This window comes from Pelodiscus sinensis, chromosome 4, assembly GCF_052426305.1.
Source record: "Pelodiscus sinensis isolate ZL-2025 chromosome 4, ASM5242630v1, whole genome shotgun sequence".
In the NCBI taxonomy this organism is placed as follows: Eukaryota; Metazoa; Chordata; order Testudines; family Trionychidae; genus Pelodiscus; species Pelodiscus sinensis.
The window spans coordinates 113,422,105-113,443,490 of NC_143055.1; the positions used below are offsets into that span (position 1 = coordinate 113,422,105).

Sequence of the window (21,386 nt, forward strand, 5' to 3'; positions counted from 1 at the left end):
TAATATTTAGCAACCTGATCAGGTCATTGAGCTGAAATTTTATGCTTCGGAATATATTGGGTTGTTGTGTTTTGGTTTGGTTTGGTTTTTTTGGTAGAACATAAAGACCCAGTGTTGTCAATTTTAAGTAAGTTGGATAGATGATTCACCAGATAATTAAGTTCAAGAAGTGAGCTGCATTGGCCACACTAATATTAACTCTTGCACCACCCTGTGTCATTCAGACACACTTGTCAAGATACACTGTTTCACTAGTTAAGGTAGCCATGCATATGCAGCACATTCTGATTCCTGGTTTAAAGCGCTAAACAATATAGCAGCTTACGTGTCAGAGCTACTTCATGTCATGCTGCCACTAATACCAAACAGTACTCAGCTTTTCCATACTGAGACTCCCTTTTACATTCCAAAACTTCCTGAGGTTCTGGTCTGCTCCTCATTCTTAGAAGAGGAGCATTCATGAGAAGGGCAGGAAGGGGTGTGATACCCAGACCAAGGCGAGAACCCCCTGTAGTACTAAGTTATAGTCAGGAGTGTAATTTTAAGGGAGTGAAAGAGACAGTTCCACTTCAACTTTGAGCTTGGGGAGGAAATGACACTACACTTCTTACAGCCAATTTTCAGTCCTGGTTGGAGGGGGAGAGCAGGAGAAAGAGGGAGCAGTCAGAGGCTGTTGCTTAGTGAAGCTCAGAAATGTCCCTCTACCATATCAGCTGGGTGAAGAGGCATCTGCAACCTCTTTTCCCCAGAGGTCATTCTGTCCCTGCTGGTTCTGGAGAAGAAACTGAGTTGCACTTAGCAGCAGCTCTTCCTCTATAAAGGAGGTTCTGGCATGATAGGTGACCTGGAACTGTAGCTGAGGTGTTTTGGGTTGGGGATTCATGGTCCAGGGGCTATTTGGGGAGGGGAGCTGTATGGGAGCAGTATCAGGAGGAAAGGGTACAGCCTTAATGAATGTTCTGAGCTGAGGGGAGCCCTTAGGGAGGGGACTTGTAGGGAGAAACAACCCAATGTCAGTCTTAGGAGAAGGATCCGGGCTTAAAGGAATACCATGGGGAAGGGGAGTTCTAAGTAGGACATAACCTCAGAGGAGACACTGGAGGCAGGAGGAGGACACACAGACTCAGAGAGAGCCTTGAGAAGGGAGACTAAGCTGGGAGACAGGTTGGGGGAGTATTGGGTATGTGGGGAGCAGGTTTGGGAGTGGGTGTTCAGCAGGAGAGAGGAGGAATGTCTGGAAAGAAGGATCTGTTCAGACCCTTATTGGTAGTGAATTGTAGAAGAAAAAGAGGGACCGTGTATGACTTGGGGCCTGGGGAGGGGATGGGGATAGTACGGTACAACAAGGGTCTGTTTCCCCCTAGCTTTCCTGGCATAATTCCTGGCTACAGTGCATTTTCATCTCTGGACCGCTGATCACTTTACGAAGGTGAGTACATCTTAATATCCCAGTTACACAACTGATTGAAGCAATTTGCTTAAAACAGTGGTTTGCAGCCTGTGGTTTGCAGACCCCTGGGGGTGCACAGAGTATGGCTAAGACTTCCAAAGGGTCCACACCTATAGGGGTCTGCAAATGGGAAAAAAAGGTTCTGTGATCTAGCAAATTAAAGATGGGTCTGCCACTCCAGAGATAAGGCCTATGTTTCTAGCACTGCCACAAACTTGCAAATTACTATATAAAACAGTCTGACAAAAAAAAATAAACTTTCCAGGCTCCATGTTCTTGGCCCACTGTTAGCCGGTGGCCGGGGTAGTGAGTGGTCTGTGAGCCCTATCTCACCCGAGTCTTTGACTGCTAGGACAGATTCCCTTCACAGTGGGCAGCCAGGGAAGCTGACAGGTGCCCCAAGGTGGTGCAGAGAGAGCTCGTTACACTCGAGTCCTTGACTGCTACGACAAAAGTCCCTTTGCAGCAGGCAGTCAGGGAGGCTGACGGGCGCCCCAAGAGTCTGCCCCGTGGAGGCAGCACGACTCAACCCTCAGCTCTTACTGCGTTTACCCCTGACCGGCTATGGTTCTTTTTGATTGTGTTTGGTTCTGTTACAGCAACAGGGAGTCAGGTTGAAAGCTTACACAGTTACTATTTTATTGTTACAAGGCAAGCTTAGCTGTTTAATGTTACTACTGTGTTACAGATAACACAGTCACTACAAAGACAATACAATACCAGTCACTTAAAGGTACCATGGAACCCTTTTGGTTCTCTGAGCTCTTATTGAATGCGTGCAAAAATAGACACCTAGCAGGTATATTCTCACCCCTGCGATCCTTACTCCGGTGAAGCCAGCATTTCTCTCAATCCCAATGGAAAGCAGTTCATAGGCGATGGAGGTCCAAGACCTCCTGACCAGCAGGTATATGGGTGGATCTCCAATTACAGTGGGTCACAGGGCCCCACTTTATACCTCTGTGGTCACGTAGACGCTTCTCTTGTCATTAAAATGCCAATTAAGTTGGAACGTCTTTGTGACGCCCAGTCCCACAGGGGGTCCAAAGTTTAATTTGCACCTGTGAGATGGAGGTAACTAAATCATTAGGGCCGGACATTCTTTCTGATGGGGCGGCAGATTCCTCTTCTGGGACGGTGTGTGTAGGAGTATCAATACTAGTACCAGCCAAGGGCAGCTCGAGGCCCCGATCGCCTGCTGGCCCAATTGCCGCTGTTATCTGGTTCCTGTCTAGCATCCAGGGCCATTGTTATTCCAGCACCTCTGGTGGCCCTGGAGCCTTTGAAGGAAGAGTTTCACTCTCAAGGATTCTCTCTCCCAAGGATGTCAGAGGAAGGAGAGGAGGGGAGGGGGTTCTGTCTGCCTACAGCCACAGAGTAACAATGTCAATTTTCAGACTAAACCAGTTTTCCAAGCTGAAGATGTAATGGAACTCAAACAGGGCTTTATAATGGAAGCAGGTCCCACTCCTTATGAAAATGTGGGGATTAGGGGTTTTTTTTTCTTCTAATTTGACTTTACTTACAACTTTTAAAGAATTATCTGCAGAATTCAGTATGTAGCATAGGAATGTGGTTTGCATCTGTTCAAATTGAATTCAGCTCAAGTCAAATTCCAACTGATGTTAGCATACCGAGAAAAGAATATTCATCCAAAATTGTAATTGATTTTGCTACTGTTTTTTCAGGATTGCTCCTGCTGGTGTTGAGGATTGTTCCCCCTCTGAAAGTAATTTATCTTTGTTTGAATCCTGAAGAGGAGTTATGTCTATGTGTTTCCAGTGTGACAATATTGCACTGGAATATGTGACAATAACAGTGATATTGCAACCTAAGCCTTATAATGTCTTTGCCAGTAAGGAATGAAGACAGGCTTTTGGCATTCTGCAGTCACTGGACATGTGATTTCCATACCCTAAGAATAGGACAGAGTAGATTCTGTGGCTATGTAAAAAGCCCAAATGGTTTCTGTGATACAGCAGGGCTGAAAGAGGATTTTGGCTGGTTTATATCTTAGGTTCAGAGTTGAACACCATTCTTTATCTGCCCTTTCTTCTCCAGTCCTGCTTCTCTTTGCATCACAGAACCTCACCAGTTCTACTACAGGGAGAGACTATTTGGCTATGGATAAAAGGGCTGACTTTATTACTGGAATGGGATGCATTTGGTGATTGTGGATCCCTGCTGGAGGCTGCAGTGTCCTATTATACCCCACAGCAGGAAAGAAGCTACAAAGGTCGGTCCTCCACACCTCCCTAAAGAAGTCTCATGTAAGCAACGAATTAGTGCCCCCAGGCTAAGAGAGAGAGAACTGCAGGGCCGTGTGTTCCTGTATGGGATTGGAGAGGGATGGTGCTCTTTTCAGACCAAAACAGCTTGAAGAATAAACAGAGTTTGGTTCTAGCTGCATTTGCTTAGGGTCAGAGAGAGGATCTAAAACATTAACCCTGAGTTGATGGGTGAAGGTAAAGAGGTAGGTGAGAAGAGTCCCAGGGAAGTAGCAATAAGGAATTGAAGTGAGCGGTACATCGCTGCTGTTTATAGGTTCCCTGAATTGGAATCAGGAGTAGTGGATAGGTCTCGGTTTTGCCACTGGCAAAGTGGTATAAACCCCACGTAGGGACCTATGCATGTTTGTAAACCTTAGCAAAAGGTTGAATTTGAAGGTCCAAGATCTGGGGCTATAGATCCTCTTCGTAAGGGTAGACAAGATAGTTTCCTGGCAGAGGTGCATTTTGATTGTGACATCCAGCTGGAGGGCTGAGCCAGTGAAAACCAGCGAAGCAAGACTGACAACTTAAAAGGGGCACCAGGAGCAAGAAAAGACCTGCAATACCTATGAAGGTTGTTCCCCACTCTGGCACTTCAAGTGCAGAAGATGGAGGCCCACAAGAAACTTTAAAATATCCTGCCACTACTGGGTTCTATTTAAAAACTCCCCAAGGTCACAGATTCCCTTATTTTGGATGGTACCACTGCCGCCACCCAAATGCAAAAACCCCTTTGAGAATGCAAGAAGACGCATTTGGGGATTTCTCTCTGTGGGGTCCCTCAAGCTCTTTAACCTTCCTTCTGGACAGAGTTTAAATAACTGTAATTTTCTTAATAGTTGGCCTTGCAGTCTTAGGCACATACACACAGAACCTTCTGCCTTTTAGGACACAGGAATCAGATTGTGGTCTTTAAAAGGTGATTTTTATTAACAAAACAAAGAAAACATACTTGGCAAAACATTACTTGGTTTTTAGGTGTTACAGAGCAACTAAAAAAGAAAGGTTAAAGCACAGAGAATTGCTTCCCTGGGATTGAGTTTAAAAGTTACAGTGGGGAGGGGGTGTGTGGAGGTTCATAGGCTCAAGAGAGAAGTCCAACAAACCAAAAATAAAGAAAATAACCTGATGATGTCTGACTAAACATTCCCTATTCAACTCACATATTATTTGTTCCAAGTTTTAGTCCTTCCCTAGGCATGGATATTGCTGGATATTTCATGCCTTGCTCCCTGGCTTAATGTCTCCCAGCTCTGCTCTGGTGACCCACAGACTGGAACAAGAAGGTCATTGCTTCCCACTCAAAAACCCATACTCTGTTTTCATTGGCTCTCCTGGCTTCCTGCTAACACTTCCTGCTTCCCTAGCATTTCTGGAGACTCTCTAGGACCCATTATCTATGATTTTAATCTTTACAGGCAATTTATTTAACTGAATGGCTGGGATGTCCAGAAAAGGGTAGTACCCCTCTCTTCATCTCAGCATTGCATGCAACAGCAGCTACAGAAAGGACTCACGCAGTGAGCACCTCCCAGTTACTACCTCTTAGAGAATAAAACTAAACCACAAGATAAAATACAAAAATCAAGAGGGAAAGAAGGTTTTTGTTTATTTTGCCTCATTTTATTTTTAGGGTTTGTCAAGAAAAGTGCATCAGTGGTGTTTTGGAGAAATACAATAATCAGCCCATATGTTCTGCTGATCGTTCTAAAATTAATAGATAATCTGTTTGCACTGAACAGGCAGGCAATTTTATGCTCTGTAGCAAGATAAGCATTTATGGAGGGGTTGCGTATGTGAGATCATCCAAAAGCTTTTTCTGCCTGATTTCATTTTCTGAAATGCAACTTATCCAAGTTTATTTGAGCCCAGCACTTACACTAGATAGCCTGTTTTATGGAATTATAAATAATATGAATCACTTGAGGGATTAAGAGACTAGGAAAGTAGTGTGTTCTGTGATGGGACATATTTACTTATTCATTTATTACATTGTAATAACTGCAAAATGAGTAACAAATACAGTATTATTTTCAGCCAAAATTGGTCCTGATCCTTTAAAGTTTTTATTCACATGAATAATCCTTACTGCCCAGATTGCTACAGTGAATGCTCATCTCTAGAAATGTACCTGCTTTGATCCCCCATAGTTACATGAAGTTTCAGAGTGAGCTCTTCAAACATGATCAGCATTGGCTTAACTTTGTTTCCCCTGAAGTTAATAGGCATTCCTTAGTTCACATCAGTGGAAGAAGTGTTGGGCCAATGCAGGGCACTCTTGAAAATGTCATCCTAAATTTTTAATCAAATATATCGAACCGTAGGACTCCATAAAAAGAAAGATAATACTTCTGAGATTGAGGCTCTAAATAATTAGGAAAATGCACCCTGATTTGGATTAAACAAGCAGGCAGCAGTGAGTGACCAAGAATTAATGGCCCTTAGAATAATGCTGCTGTGTATTTGAATGAGAACTGGTTAGTTTTTTAACAAATGGCTGTCTCTAAATGTATTGATAAATAATCATTCTGTTTACAGCATAAATGTTCTTACTGCATATCATGGAGATGGGCTTCTATATTCCCATTTTGAGAAAAATATGAATGTCTTTCTACTTTTGAAAAAAAAATTGCAAATCATACCTCCCACGGGGGAGTGTATGCATTACTTCCAAATTGTTTTTTGTTTTTTCTTAGCTTTTTACAAAAATCTTAAATATATGTAAATATGTAAACACTATGCACATACTAAGTGTTTGATCGTGGGCCTGTTGGAAGTCAATGTCATACCTTCCATTGATTTCAACAGTGCAGGATCAGGCACTGAGCTAGTACAGTACATATACGCCTAAGTTACTCAGGGAGCCATGGCTTCGGTAGAATGAAAGAACAGGTGCCCATTTCAAAACCAGCTGTCGGAGGAGTCAGACTGAGTGCTGAAAACCTTCCTGCACATATTGGAGTTCTCTTGATGGAGTGGGTATTCAGAACCTGCCAGCAGTTTGACTTTTCCTTTCCGAGAAGTGTACCGTTTGCCAGATGGCAGGCTTTCATATTTAGTCACATATTGCCTGCAAAGACACAATCCTGTTATGTACTATAGCCAAACAGATATTAAATCTGCACCCTACCTGTGAATCTAGGTAAGGGCACACCACATCCATAGCAGATTGATTTGATTTCAATGTGACTAGTGATTTTATATCTAATCAGGATACATATTGATCAGTACAACTAATACCATATTTTCAGAGATGGGATTCCTGGGAGAGCTTTAAGAAATTCCCATCTGTTGGGCCCATCACTATATACATAGGCTTCCATTCAGTGAGGACATTCTCACAGGGGCAGACAGTGCTGTCACCAGACCATTTTCAATTCTTAGCAGAAAAACAAACCTAAGCGTCTCACGTGGCAGTGCAGTAATCACTTAGCCATTGAAAAACACGTTTTACTTTATTGTACAATCATTTTAAATTTCAAGGTGGAAAGTGACCAGTTAAAAATATTTCCAGACATATTGAAGTACTGTATCTTTTACAGAGCATGGTAATTGAGCTAAGCACTAAACATTCTGGCCAAGCATCAGTATGTTATAAAGGCAACCCTGCAGGCTCAAGTCCTTTACCGCTAAGCACTTGCACTATCATTGGCCTAATGAACAGATTGTGGATAGTCATTACCAGGGGTGCTTCTTTGTTTGACTCTCAGGTTTTTTAACCATCTATAGTGATGACATATTAAGGTTATTAGTGGGGTTATTTCACGTGGTTGTTACTTCTAAAAGATGGGTGGAAATCTGACAAAAAGAAGTCAAAGCAAGAGCAGTGGTCTGTCAAAGTCCCTGTTAAATGTTTATCCATATTTCTGGCATGTTGTAGGTCAGAGATATTAAGAGAGATATTTGTGTTTGGGAGTAATCTTGCATAGCACTTGCTTGTACTATGTTTAAATCTAGTCTCTGTTTTTAATCTCTCATGTTTGTGAACATCAAACACATGGAAGGGGAAACAGCTCTGGCATCTGGTTAATTGGAAATTTCTGGCAGTTCTGGCATCTGGCAAATGGTTAATTGGAAATTTCATACAGCATTTTTATTTCTTACCTGAATGGAGATTCTAGTTTGTCCATCTGAATGCAAACCAAGAATGGATATTCTGAAAACTGCACTGTGGAGATGAAGTTTAGTGTTGCCTCTGTTTCAAAACTGGTTTCCATACCAGCTTTCACAAAGAAGGAATCCACTATGATATTACCAGTTGCCACTATGGTTCCCCTATAAGTAAATTCAGACAGAGTTTATTATTAACAGATCTCAGAAGCAAACAGGTTAAGCTGCAAACAGTCCTAATATTTGAGCTAATAATACTAACTGTTCTCTTGAAGTTTATTCTTACATAAGTGTATTTTGGGAACTTCAGCTGGCACTAGTGATTGTGTGCACTCACACACACAAAGAGGAGAAAAGAACCATTAATATTGGGTAAAAAGTACACTTTTGAGCATACATCCTTTGTCATTGGAACTTACTGCAAGGCTGTGTCTAGACTCAATCCCTTTTCCATAAAAGGTATGCAAATTAGACACATCGCAATTGCAAATGAAGCAGGGATTTAAATCCCCCCTGCTTCATTTGCATAAACATGGCTGCCGCTTTTTTCCGGCTCTGGGCTTTGCCGGAAAAAAGTACCAGTCTAGACAGGGATCTTTCGGAAAATAAAGCCTTTTCTGAAAGATCCCTTATTCCTTATTTTAAGAGGATTAAGGGATCTTTCAGGAAAGGCTTTATTTTCCGAAAGATCCCCGTCTAGACTGGCACTTTTTTCTGGCAAAGCTCCAAGCCGGAAAAAAGCGGCAGCCATGTTTATGCAAATGAAGCAGGAGGGATTTAAATCCCTGCTTCATTTGCAATTGCGATGTGTCTAATTTGCATCCCTTTTACGGAAAAGAGATGAAGTCTAGACACAGCCCAAAAGTATGGTGTGTATGCTGTTATGTCTAGGGCTGATTCCTTAAAGAGCCTTCTTTAGTTATCCACATGAATAAAAAAGAGATGTAAAATACTACCACGTTGATTTGGTAGTATTTTATACTCTGTTTGCACTGACATAAATGATCGCACCAGGTGTCTTTGGCAAATCAGACCCAAAGTCTTTGGTCACTGGCATTTTTGACAAAGCTCCCAGAGCATGCAAAACTTACAAAATGCCACTGGGCAGCAACATTCAAACCCAAGGGAAATGGGAACAGTGGAGATGCTAGGATGTACTGTCTCTGTTTCAGGGTTATCTCAGAGTGTACTGACATCTGTTTTATGATAGCTGTTTTGGTCTCCAGTCAAGAATAGTATTATATGTATAGGTCAGCTTCACTGACTGCAGGAATGGGATCTGTGCCACTCATAACAGGTAAAAACCAGTACGGAGAGCCTAAATCTATTATTGATTACAGTAATTCATTTAGTTAATGTACAATACACTACCTAAAGCAGGGGTGGGCAAATTTTGGCATGTGGGCCAGATCCCATCCACCAGGGTTAGCCCCGGGGGGCCTCCACACTGTTGTATTTACCTGTCTCCCCCCACAGGTATGGAGGATCACAGCTTCCATTGGCCACAGATTGTTCTTCCTGGCCAGTGGGAGCTGTGATTGCCCATGCCTGTGAAGGTGTAGGTAAATATAGCAGCAATGTGGGGAGGGATAGCTCAGTGGTTTGAGCATTGGCCTGCTAAACCAAGGGTTGTGAGTTCAGTCCTTGTGGAGGCCATTTAGGGATTTGGGGCAAAAATTCATCAGAGAGAGTACTTGGTCCTGCTGTGAAGGCAGGGGACTGGACTCAATGACCTTTCAAGGTCCCTTCCAGTTCTAGGAGATAGGCAATATTTATTTATTTATAAGTGCATACCCTGGAGAACCGCCACCATTTTATTGCCCAACTCTGACCTAAAGCAAGTTGTGTTTAGAGCTCATTCAAGAAATCATAAGTTAACATTAACAATCTTGCCCATTTTTCCTCTTACGTCAACCACTACTCCTTTGGGGCTTCAGCTTGCTTTTCTCACACATCCAAAATGCCCATGGTAGTCAACAGAACTTGAGGGTGCTCAGCATCCTACACGAGATGCTTGGCACCTTGCATGAACAGAGACCTTTTCTGTCCCCTTTTGAGAAGAACATCTTATCACTGCAGTTTCTATTCAGAGGGCTAGAAATGTAATTTTCCCAAAAGAGGCGACGTCCTTATTTCTGATCAAGACTGTGTGAGTCAACTTGTGCATTACTGTCTCAGGCTACAGATACAATCATATCAAATCCACTCTCATTCTAAAGAGGCAGCATAATCTATCAGGTTAGACATGAGTTTGGAAGCAAGGAACTCCTGAACTTGAATCATTATTCTGCCACCAATTTCCTGTATTTTGGGTAAATTATTTGATCTCTTTGCCTCTCTTCACTCCCCCCCTTTTAAAAATATGTTAATTAGTTCACAGGTGAGGATTAGCTAATTAATTGGGGGTGGGGGACATTTTCAGAAGTGATTTAGACATTTAAGGGCCTAAGTCCCACTGACTTTCAATGAGATTTAAGTGCTTTAGAAAAACTGAAAGCACTTTGAAGACATGGGGGTCAAGTTCAGTTCTCATATCCACTGATGATAATCTCACTGAGACCAGTGGAGCAGTCTCAGCCTAAAAGAAAACAGAATGCATGTAGCCTTTGAAGCACTGACATGCATTCAGGTTTTCTGTAGCATAATAAATGTGGTTCATTTTTATATCCTTTCTTTCATTGTTGTTTTCATACAGACAACATACTTATTGCCACATTATTTCACCCAAAATGCAAATCTAATTTTAAAAGGCATTTAATATAACTTTCCCTCAATTTTAATAAAAATGCAAGGTTGTTTCTGTTTGAAAAGTCTCAAAATAGACCAGTTCATTTCGCATTTTTCTATGTCAGAGTATAAGGTCATAGCATGTATTGTAAGTATCTCACCGGTTCTTAACACTGGTTTTGGATTCTCTGTACCAAAGACTGAACTCCATTCCACCTGAAATGTCAATGGCCAGACCACCCTGGAATTCTGCACTGGCCTTCAGCCCAGACTGTAACTGAATGAGCTGAAAACATAGAAGAGCACAGGTCACACTCCATCTTGCTAAATGCAGATCAGAAACAGTGTTAATGTTCTTGTTTCTTTGAGGACTGTTCAAGTGTGAAGAAAATACATGGAGCTCCCTTCAATCCTTTTCCATTGTTGTGGAGAAGATGGGCAAAACTTTATTGCTATTGCCCGGCACCCTCATGAAAAGGAAGCAGATGATATCGGAATCTCAAGTGTGTCCTTTCTCCCACCTCAGTCACCAGATAGCATTGGTGGCCTGGTACAGAACAGGAAGCATCCTGTCCCATGCTTGCAAAGTGTGTCAGAGCTACCACACAGGCCTACACCTCCCAGGAAAACTACAGTGGAATTCTGGATTTCTGAGTTTGTCTTGTCGGCATCTGCCAGCTGAGAGCATCCAGTGCACAATTTTACCCAATCATGGCAATAAAATATACCCACTGTTGCCCAGAGAACTGTAGAATGATATAGAACCCCCATAGTGGAAAGATTTGATTGGAACAATCCAGTGGCTACCACAAATACAAATTGCCTGTGACATTTTGCTATCCGTGCATTTTTGGCCAGTATTGGGTGTGCGGATGGCTGCTTGAAACCTTTACAGCTGGACTGAAAATGTGCATGGAGTCAATTTCGGAAGTGATAATAACTCAGCCTCACAGCAGCTCGTTACATTTGAATTTTGATAGTCAGCCAAGTTTTTAAAGTTCATGATGCTTGGTAATCTGATTTGCGTTATATAACTGCCCCACTCACCTTAAAACTAGATAGACTAATTCATTTTCTTAAAGTACATTTTGTTATTAAAAAGTTGGTTTAGTCCAAAAGTCTCCTCCTCTCTAACTATGTATAATGTAAATGGCTGGCACTAATTAGTAAATCATACTTATTACTGAGGTCCGTGGAACACCATTTGTGGAAGGAGTGGGGTACAACATAGGGCACTGAGCACAGGCTAGGGAGCCAGGAACATCTAATCTTGGCTCTGAAACTGATTTCTTCTGTGGCCTTGGTGAAGTCTCTTACAGCCTTAATCAGAGCCCATTGAAGTCCATAAAAATATTCCAAATGACTTCAGTGGGCTTTAGAAAAGGTTTTTAACCTCTCTGTCTCAGTACACCTTCTGTACAAATAAGATGATTAGAGCTATACAGAGGTTAATTCTCTTTCAGGAAGGATTTCTTAATTAGCTTCATTTTAAATTGGAATGAAACACACAAAATTCAAAATTCTCCAATAAGGTAGATTATGGGGAGTTTGGGAACTATCAAAATGTTTTGTTGTAACAAAATTAAAATGATTTGTTTCACTTATCCTTTTAAAAACAACAAAAAACATAGGATTTATTCTGAAAATGTCAATATGGGACATTCTGATATTGTCAAATGTTTTGTTTTCTTTTTTTAAAAAATGAGTGTAATCAACAGAGCTTTTGCAAAGCATTCTGTTTTTAATGGACCTGCATTTTCCAGCAAAAAAAAAAAATTATTTATTTAGTCAACTAGCTCAAAAACACTTGCAGTAATGTTGGGGGGCAAGAGCCCATGCCCCTCTTGCCGCTGAAGGAAAGAGCAGGTGTGAGGCATAGGCCATGGACACTCTGCCCAGAGGACAATCACAGAAGAAATGAGGATGGGAGCGACCACTTTCAATACAGCAGGAAGAGTTGGTTCTCATTCCCCTCTACCTAGCAGGAGCCTGTCTCCTTTCCCTGTTGAGGGAAGAGGGACTTACGCTTTTTCACCCCCATTGTCCTAGTGAGATTAATTCCCCACACACTAAGCAGAGCTAGCACTGTGAGAGAGGGGCTGGCCATGCACACACAACCTGCAGGTGTCTACTCTCAGTATGTCTATACTGCAGCGTTTTTCCGGAAAAACATCAGTTTTCCTGGGAAAACTACACTTACATCCATACTGCTATTGCATTCTTTTGACAAAGTCGAAAGAACAAGGGGTTTTCCGACAGCGATAGACCTCTTTCTACGACAAAGAAGCTGTTTCGGAAAAAGGCGTGCGAAGACGCAGAAGAGGGAGTTCTTTCGAAAGAAGAGGCCTCCAGGAAATAACACAAATGCCCTGGTGGCCACTCCATCCATACTAATCACAACTTAAATGCGAGATAGTGTCCAATCAATGTGGATGCTATCTTTCGAAAAAGCAGATCGCTTCTTCGTTGAGCTTTTGCTCTGTGGACACTCTCTTTCTAAAGAAGCTTGCAGTCTAGATGTAGCCTCAGTGAAATCGGCTGCTCTCTTCCCCTTTTCCCCTATGACCTTGGCTCTTTGCAATGGGGATACTTGTCCTCTCTCTTTCCACCAAGTCCTGCTCCTTGCCAGTATCTCTGTTCATGTGTTGTTCCCTGTGTTACTGCAGGTGTCTGCATCATGCAGGAGTGCTTGATTCTGCCCTCTTCCATTTCAAAGCTGGACAAAGGGATTTCTCTCTGTGGTCCTTTCCTTGCTAGTTACTCGCAGCCCTGCTATCTCCTGCAAAAGAAGCTTCCATAAGAAGTATTTAGATTCCCTCCCAAACTCAATCAGCAGGGGCTGGTGCTTAGCAAAGTTGGTTGTGGGGGAGGGCCTTAAAACCTTCCTCTCACAGTGTATGGAGCCTGGAGAAATGTGGTGACTGTATCTGGTTACTTCACCTTTTAAGGTCTGAAACATTCTGTGTTGCAGAGTTCAATAGGCTTGTCACTTGGCAGTCAGCTACTGGAGTGGACTGAACATATAACCTAAGAATGCTCTGGAGCTGGCTGTAGCTTGTAAACAAAGATGCGCCTCATTAGCTTGATAACATGCTGTTGTCCTTTTTATTATTATTATTATTTTATTATTATTATCTAGTTAAAATCCTGATGAAATCCTGGCCTGCACTGAAATTGAAGGGAATTTTTCCATTGATTTTAATGGTCTCAGGATCTCACCTATGATAGCTAATTAAAAATGCCTGGCTCATTTGTATAGGGAGACAATCCATGCTTCTCTTTTAAAAAAATAGAACCAGACTGGGCTATAACTGAAAGAATGTGAGCGTGCATTGTGAAAACCATTTGTGCACAAACAAAGCAGATTTTTGTAGATCCATGTCAAATTGCACTTAAGTATTTGAGTGAGAGATCAATTTGCAAAGCCCGAGTTATTAAATTCAGTAGTCACTGTGGGTGTGATTATTTAGGACTTCAAAGGCTTCAACAATTAATTTAAATTTTCCATTAAAACTCAAAGAAAATCTCATAAATGCCTGTGTCTCATTGTTTAAAATTTTATGAGACTTGACAAGGTTGACCTGATCATCCATTTCTTACTTGAGGTCTTAAGGCTATCCTCAGTTAAACATGTGCAAATCCCATTAAAGTCCATGGGAGTTGGCTTTTATAAGTGCTCCTTTCTATTTAAAGCTTACCGGTGCCTTTGTAACAGAAGACTAGGATCAATGTCTTAGTGCTGATTCAAAATGTTGAAGTAGACCACATTTCAGCAAAAGCCTCACCTACTACATACTCTGCTAATGGAATGGAATGCAAATGGCAGTGCTGAAAAATGCCTTTCTTTGGGAACTGGCTACCCTATAATCAGGGTCTGGTTTTCAAATGGCTGCTTTGACTTATAAAATATTTGATTTCTCTGCTCTTCTGGAACGGGCAGAAATATTGTTCTTACACCCGGGAGCGTTAATGTAGGTGTCTTCAGGAGCTCAAAAATAATTTTATGAGGGGGGTTTCTTTTATGAAGGAGGTTATGATTTGCCACATTATCACTCTTAACCTTTGAACTCACATGGGAAAGATGGTAATAGACACACAGTGCACTCTGATTTTTGTTTGTGAATTTTTGGAACATCCTCTCTCACAAAAACACTGTATCATGAGTAGTGGGCAGGAGCATGCATTTAAAGGGACATCAACTTGGAATTCACATCTTTCTGAAAATGCTGTCTGTTATAGTAAGGATTACTACAGAGAAAAGGAGCTAGTGAAAGAGAGCTATTTTTCTAGGTATTTTTACTATATTTGACAGCACTTTGCATATAGTCAGCTTCACTTTTCACCTATTTAATCAGCGAGCAGTGGAGCAACTACTACTTGAAGTCCGTATAAAGAGGAACAAAAAGGCAGAAAAACCTTTACAGCCATTCTACGGGCCTTTTAAAAAATTCAGAATATACTGTTTTCCAGAGCCCCTATAAAAGAGAATATTCTGAAATTAGGTTTCAAACATTTAAATGGCCAGTTTTATATTCCTCCTTTCGGCTTTCAAGGCATTCTATAAATAGGATAACTATGCTGTTTACCTCCTTTACACATTTCTGTCTGAGCTGAAACCATGTTGCCCCAAGCTATGATCATCTGTGGATCTGTCTAGCAGGAATATGACCACTGGGCATTATAGAGAAGAATGAAAACAATGTTATAAACTGTTTAATGAAGCCATGCTGTTGGCCAGGATGGTTTAGAAGGTGTTGTGTACCATTATTCATGATGGCCAAGAAAGCAGAATTAGTACCCTGATAACAAAAACCACGGGTAAGAAGCTATGTTAATTATGGCAGTGGGTGAAATGGCTTCAGCACAAGTGTAGGGAGGGACTCTCCTCTCAGATCTAGATTCTTAAATGCCAGTCTTAGCATTCAGTTAAGGCTCCAGCTACACTTTTGTTTACACTGGTTCATGATACAGTTCTAGTCCAGTTTAAAGGCTCTCCAGGTGAAAATATTTCTAACACAGTGTAGCGGGGCTTATGGAAGTGGCAGACCAATGTTAAGGCCGTTTCTAATCTTAAACATGATTGTTAAAAATAGTCACAGCCAGTCCCATACACAATGACACAATGTACAATGAAAAAAAAACCCAACAATTTAGCCTAAACCTTTTTTCAAAAAGCATTGTAAACCAGCTCAGGGCCTTGTGTGGATGGAGTTTAAAAGGAACCAGAGCTTTCCTTACTAGGAAAGATCAATTGAGGTAACTGCTACCCAGATCCCAGCTAGCTTGTGCAGCAACTGTGCTATCCATGACACAGAAGAAAGAGCAGAGACTGATCCCATCTGCTCACTGTGCTGTCACAGAGCTTCCACTGCCAAGGCGTCCTGAATTTCAGTGACTGACCTAAAATGATATGCCCTGCTGTTGTGAGGCATGGCATGCAGTTCCAACCCTGGTGCTCCCTACACACTTATTAGGTTCTCTGACATGAAGGAGTCCAGGATCCACTGTCTGGCAGAGTTCTTGGGGAGCTAAGTCAGGTGATTCTACCAGAATATTTAGGATCTCGGTACATGCATGACCGTTGGAAAGATTTAATTCTGGAAACACCGTGCTTATGTGATGTGAGCTGATGAACATAAATGTCTGATCATGTTTCCTCCCTGCTTGGTTTGTAAAATAAGTCTCTGCCACACTGTCAGTTAGCTGGACTTCTGGCCTGTAATCTTCATGTAAGATTTTCTCAGTGAACTTTAGTTCACAGTTTGTGTACTAGAGGTGAAACTCTTAGCTGACAAAACCATTTAAAAATGGCAGTGTGTGACTGTGAATGCCAGTCCTCTGGTGCAGAAGACCTGGTGCTCAGGATAATTTCTGGTTGGTACTGTCCAGGCACAATGTTAGTCAGTTTAACAGTCCCCCTCCACCAAAAAGTAGGGAAGACTGAGATTCTATGAAGTAAGAAGTTCTACTACTGGAACCTCCCTGAAATTTTGCAGAGGAAGCAATTTGCATCATGCTTGCCCAGTAATCAAGTACAGCCCAGGCTAGATCTCCCTGGTCAGGCACCCTCGGGGGGCTCCCCACTACTCTGAGCCTCAGCTGGACCTGCTACCACTGCTTGGGCTGGAGGCTGCCTACAGGCTCCGGCTCCGTGCTGTACTACTGAGGGTCCAACCCCGACCCCCCTTCTGTGGGCTGCCAAGAGCTGATGCCATGGGCTGCTAGGAGCTGGCTATAGTCCTGGTTCTGCTCCCGCTGACACAGGCTCCCATGGGCTTTGGCCCTGGCCCTGCACTGCCCCAGATTGCTGGCTCCAGTCCCACTGCCGAAGGCTCGAACTCCTGCCCTGTGGTAGCCTACAGGGTCTAGCCCTGCTGCCACGGGCTGCTCAGGGCTCTAGCTCCAGCCCCGCACTACCAAAGGCTGTCGACTGCCTGGTTCTGTGCTGTGGATGCTGCTCTGGACCCACAGGCTAAGGGGGTCTAAGTGCCACAGGCTGCTGGGGGCTGCTGCTGACTCCAGCCTCATAACTGCAGGCTGCTCAGAACTGCTGCCAGCCCCTGCCCTTGCCCCTGCCTCTGCGCCGTCCTGTTGCTTCAGCCCAGTCCTGCTTTTGGATAGCCCTTCTACCACTAGGCTCTCTAGTCTGGGAACATCCATGGTCATGCTGGACCACGGATGTTGCCAGATCAGAGATTGTCGTTTTTGAGAGGTGCAACCTGTAATACTTTAGGGTAAAATGTTTCTACCATTAGATCTCCAGTTCCACACATCTGTATTTGAGCAGAACGGAAAAATCAATCCAAATGCTGCTTTTCTGCTCTAGCATAAGAGTCTAGACCTTGTGCTACTCAAGGGCATGGCTGTTCCATATCTGAAGCTAGATTTAGACGGTGTGGTCTTTGGTAAAAGATGAAAAGGTTATCTGCAGACAGCACACTAGTGACAAATACATCTAAAGTTGTAATCGTTTCCATTTTAAATCCTTTTGCAGCTGGTTATAACTATCTGAACCCTTCACCTTTGGTGATTTCCATCTAGAGAGGAATTGTTTGGGAAAGTTTCACCAAATATAATTTCACTGTCAATACAAGGACAGTGAAAAACTCTTACCCATTACACAAAAATAAAAATCTTGTCACTTTTTTTTTAGCATCTCTGGTGCCAGTTTGGTTGAGAGAAGAATGTTTTCTGAGATGAGCCTTTTAGACTTTCGATGACAAATCATTTTGATGTCACAGTGTTCTGAGCCCCTGAAAATTAAACTCCGCACAGGCACCATAAATTCTGAACAAGCACTAAGCACTAAGCTTGTAATGTGAGAAGTTAGGGACGATCACCTGGTGTATCAAGCCTGGGAAACTTAGCTGAGCCGTTGAGAAAATGAACAAGATGGGTGTCAGATCTCTGGATAACTTCTGAGTTATAAAAACAGATGACATTTGGTGACACCATCACCTTACTAGGAACTGCACATTACAAAATAACTGGGTAGGAAGGAGGCTGTATCTGTCAGTGATATGTTGGGAATCAATGGGGAGTTTCCCTGGTTTGTTTTTATAGAATTAGATTGTTTTTTTAGTGTGATACATATTTGCTGCCCCTTTTCTTCTGTCCATGCTGATTTCCTGTCTTCAGATTTCATACAATATATATTTTCCCTTTTGATTTAAAAGTAATTAAAGTATAAAATAAGTGGAGCAAACAGTCATATTAATTTAATGTGGTTGCAGGAGCAGGACTATGAGAGAGTGAATGAATGTATGCTTGAGAGACAGAAAAAGGTTTGAGTGAGATATTTGTACCTGTGAGTAATCTATCAGAAGGATAAGTCCTTTCACCACGTTTATAGGGTCTCCAGTTGCCGAGAACATTTTAGACATTAAATCTCCATACCCTTGGAAAAAAGTAACGGGCCTGAGCTGAACGTCAAGCAAGATTGCTGACATGCCAGCAAAGGACTCCAGGTTTTCTTCGCCTTCATCTGGAGATGCAGCTATTATGGATTCTAGGCCTTGAGCTTCAATCACAACCTAAAACGAAAAAGTGAGACATTATCTGTGACAAAGTGCCCAATCTGGGATTTTATACATTGCAAACTGAACATTAAAGTGAATTGAATTTTTTTACTTTAGGTGAAAAAAGCATCTGATCAAAATATAAGTGTTTTCAAGCAGAATAAATAGCAGTAGGAGAAACAGTAAAGTAGTCTTATAGCAGCTATTCTCATTAGTTTCAGAGGTGTAGCCGTGTTAGTCTGTAATTGAAAAAAGCTTAAAAAACAGCAAATAGATCTGTAGCACCTTAGAAACTAACAAAAATGTAGGTTGTGGTATGAGCTTTCATCTTAAGAAATGGGTTGTACCCACGAAAGCTCATGGTACCATGTACATTTGTTTGTTAGTCTCTAAGGTGCAACAGGACTATTTGCTGTTTTTTAAGTTTTTTTCCCATTTAATTACTTGTGGGTGAAATGTATGCCTAGCAAGCAGACTATATAGTCTTTCCTAGCAGGAAAAGTTTGTATCTAATTATGTAAGAAACTGCCTTTCTTTTGTATAATACATTTACTTTATCAGCAGTTTTTTTGGTTTTGGAACATTCTCTGCCTGTCCCAATAGTCCTAAAAAGCACAAACCCCCATAGTTCTCAATAGGAGATACCTAAGCTTAAAGCAGTGATGAGCAACCTAGGATAGAAAATGGGTCACATATATGGCCCTCCATCTCAGTAGGCCACAAGATTATTGTAACCAAGATGGTCTCCCAGGACAGGGTAGTTTTGCTAACTGCACTTGTGTATCTAGAATTTGTAGTGTGTGCTGACTGAATCATAGCAGCACTTTGATTGGTTCTCACAATGCTGTGTGCAATTAGCACACACTTCACTTTATGTGCCTTTACTTTATGTGCATGTCACTTTCTTAATACAAGTAGGGAAAAAAACTATACCGATGGAATCAGCAGAAGCTGGCAACTCTGATCATGGACAACAATAAACAAAGTGTCTCGTGGGTTACACATAGAACCCCGATGGATCACAATTTTTCTACCACTGGCTTATAGGTTACAGGGACAGGCTTATATGCTTAGTGTTTCCATAGCACATGGCATTTACCTGGCTGGCATGAAGTTGAGCGTTTTTATTGAAAAGAAAGATGTTCAAGTTACTTCTTCGTAAAATCCCAGAGCCTGAGTAGAGGATGTCAAGGCTGTATGTGGATGATGCACCAGGGCCACCTTAATCAACAAAAACACTAGATATTATTCATATTTGCAACTAAGTCAAGTGACCAGGAGAATAAACAGGCTTACAAAACTATTTTTCTGGTTACATACGTATCACATAGCCAGAGTAGGCAGAGGAAGACCCAGTCTTGGAGAAGCGATCATAGTTGTGAACAACCATGTCCTTCAGAACTTTACGAATCATTTTGCTGTAGAATTAAAAAAAAAAACACTAGTTTGCTATTGTACGGTCTTCCATGAGAACAGTAACAGTATTAGCCAACTGAGAAACATAAGAAGATTTAACTTTGCACACACTACTCTCAATAGTCTATACCTGACTCAAAGCCTATTGAAGTCAATGGGTATCTTTTCATTGATTTCACTGGGCTTTGGATCATCAGTTTCTAAAATATAATGACAAATAGATAAGGGATAAGGGTGGTTTCTGAAATACTATATAAGAGATTTAGGACTCAAATCCCATTGAATCACTTAAACACTTTTGAAAATTCTATCAAATGTTGATTATTTCCTTTCTTTCTTGAAAGACTTTTAAGGTCTTAGATAGAGAAACCTCTGGGGAGTAAAGTTCCTATCAACAGAACAAGTATTACCTGACTCTTTGGCATTTTACTTTGCAACTTTTATTTTTTTATGTAAGATTTTTAATGTCTATATAAACTGATGAAACAAAAGACAGGACTATGCAGCACTTTAAAGACTAATAAGATGGTTTATTAGGTGATGAGCTTTCGTGGGCCAGACCCACTTCTTCAGATCAAATTGTGGAAGAAAATTGACACAACCATATACAGGCATTCCCCGGGTTACGTACAAGATAGGGACTGAAGGTTTGTTCTTAAGTTGAATCTGTATGTAAGTCGGAACTGGCGTCCAGATTCAGCCGCTGCTGAAACTGACCGCCAGTTCTGACTTACATACAGAATCAACTTAAGAACCCCAGGTGTCCCCAAGTCAGCTGCTGCTGAAACTGATCAGCAGCTGATTCCAGGAAGCCGGGGCAGAGCAACTCTGCCTCGAGCTTCCTGTAGTCAGCGCTGGTCAGTTTCAGCAGAAGCTGACTTGGGGACGCCTGGGGCAGAGCAGCTGGGGTGCTGCTGGGTTGCTCCAGTAGCGCTGCTCCTCGGCGCTACTGGACCAACCCAGCAGCACCCCAGCTGCTCTGCCCCAGGAGTCCTGATTCAGCCGCTGCTGAAACTGACCAGCAGCGGCTGAATCAGGACGCCTGGGGCAGAGCAGCTGGGGTGCTGCCGGGTTGGTCCAGTAGCGCCCAGAGCGGCGCTGCGGGACCAACCGGCAGCGCCCCAGCTGCTCTGCCACAGGCGTCTGGAGAAAAGCCTAGTCTGCTGGGGGGGGGGGCGTACTAGCTGCGCCCCCCCCCCCCACCCCAGCAGACCAGGAAGACGCGGGTAGCGGACTGAGACGCACCGCGGTCCCGCCACCTGGGTCCTCCGCGGCTTTGCTCCCCGTCTCCCTGGTCTGCCAGGGAGACGGGGAGCAAAGCCTCTGAGGACGCCAGCAGCGGGACAGCCGCGGGGCATCTGGGCTGCTCCGCTGCCGGCTTCCCCGAGGCTTTTC

General features: G+C 42.5%; 2 protein-coding genes across 4 annotated transcripts in view; one reads left to right on the plus strand and one right to left on the minus strand.

Moving 5' to 3' along the window:
• C4H4orf54 (chromosome 4 C4orf54 homolog) overlaps positions 1–21,386 on the plus strand; it is a 57,945-nt gene that overhangs the window by 34,095 nt on the left and 2,464 nt on the right. The window lies entirely within an intron of this gene.
• MTTP (microsomal triglyceride transfer protein) overlaps positions 1–21,386 on the minus strand; it is a 58,402-nt gene that overhangs the window by 7,084 nt on the left and 29,932 nt on the right. For 2 of the 3 annotated variants that reach the window (XR_012904044.2, XM_075929652.2), the window contains exons 13-17: positions 19,896–19,993; positions 19,675–19,796; positions 18,363–18,590; positions 10,719–10,843; positions 7,825–7,995 (exon numbers count right to left, since the gene is read on the minus strand). Coding sequence is in view for 2 of the 3 variants with exons in the window: in XM_075929652.2 (XP_075785767.2) it covers positions 7,825–7,995; positions 10,719–10,843; positions 18,363–18,590; positions 19,675–19,796; positions 19,896–19,993 (744 nt within the window). In the remaining variant the exon portion in view is untranslated. Of the gene's footprint in view, positions 1–5,304; positions 6,791–7,824; positions 7,996–10,718; positions 10,844–18,362; positions 18,591–19,674; positions 19,797–19,895; positions 19,994–21,386 lie in introns of those variants that run through there. The other variant, XM_006133780.5, reaches the window with a different exon arrangement.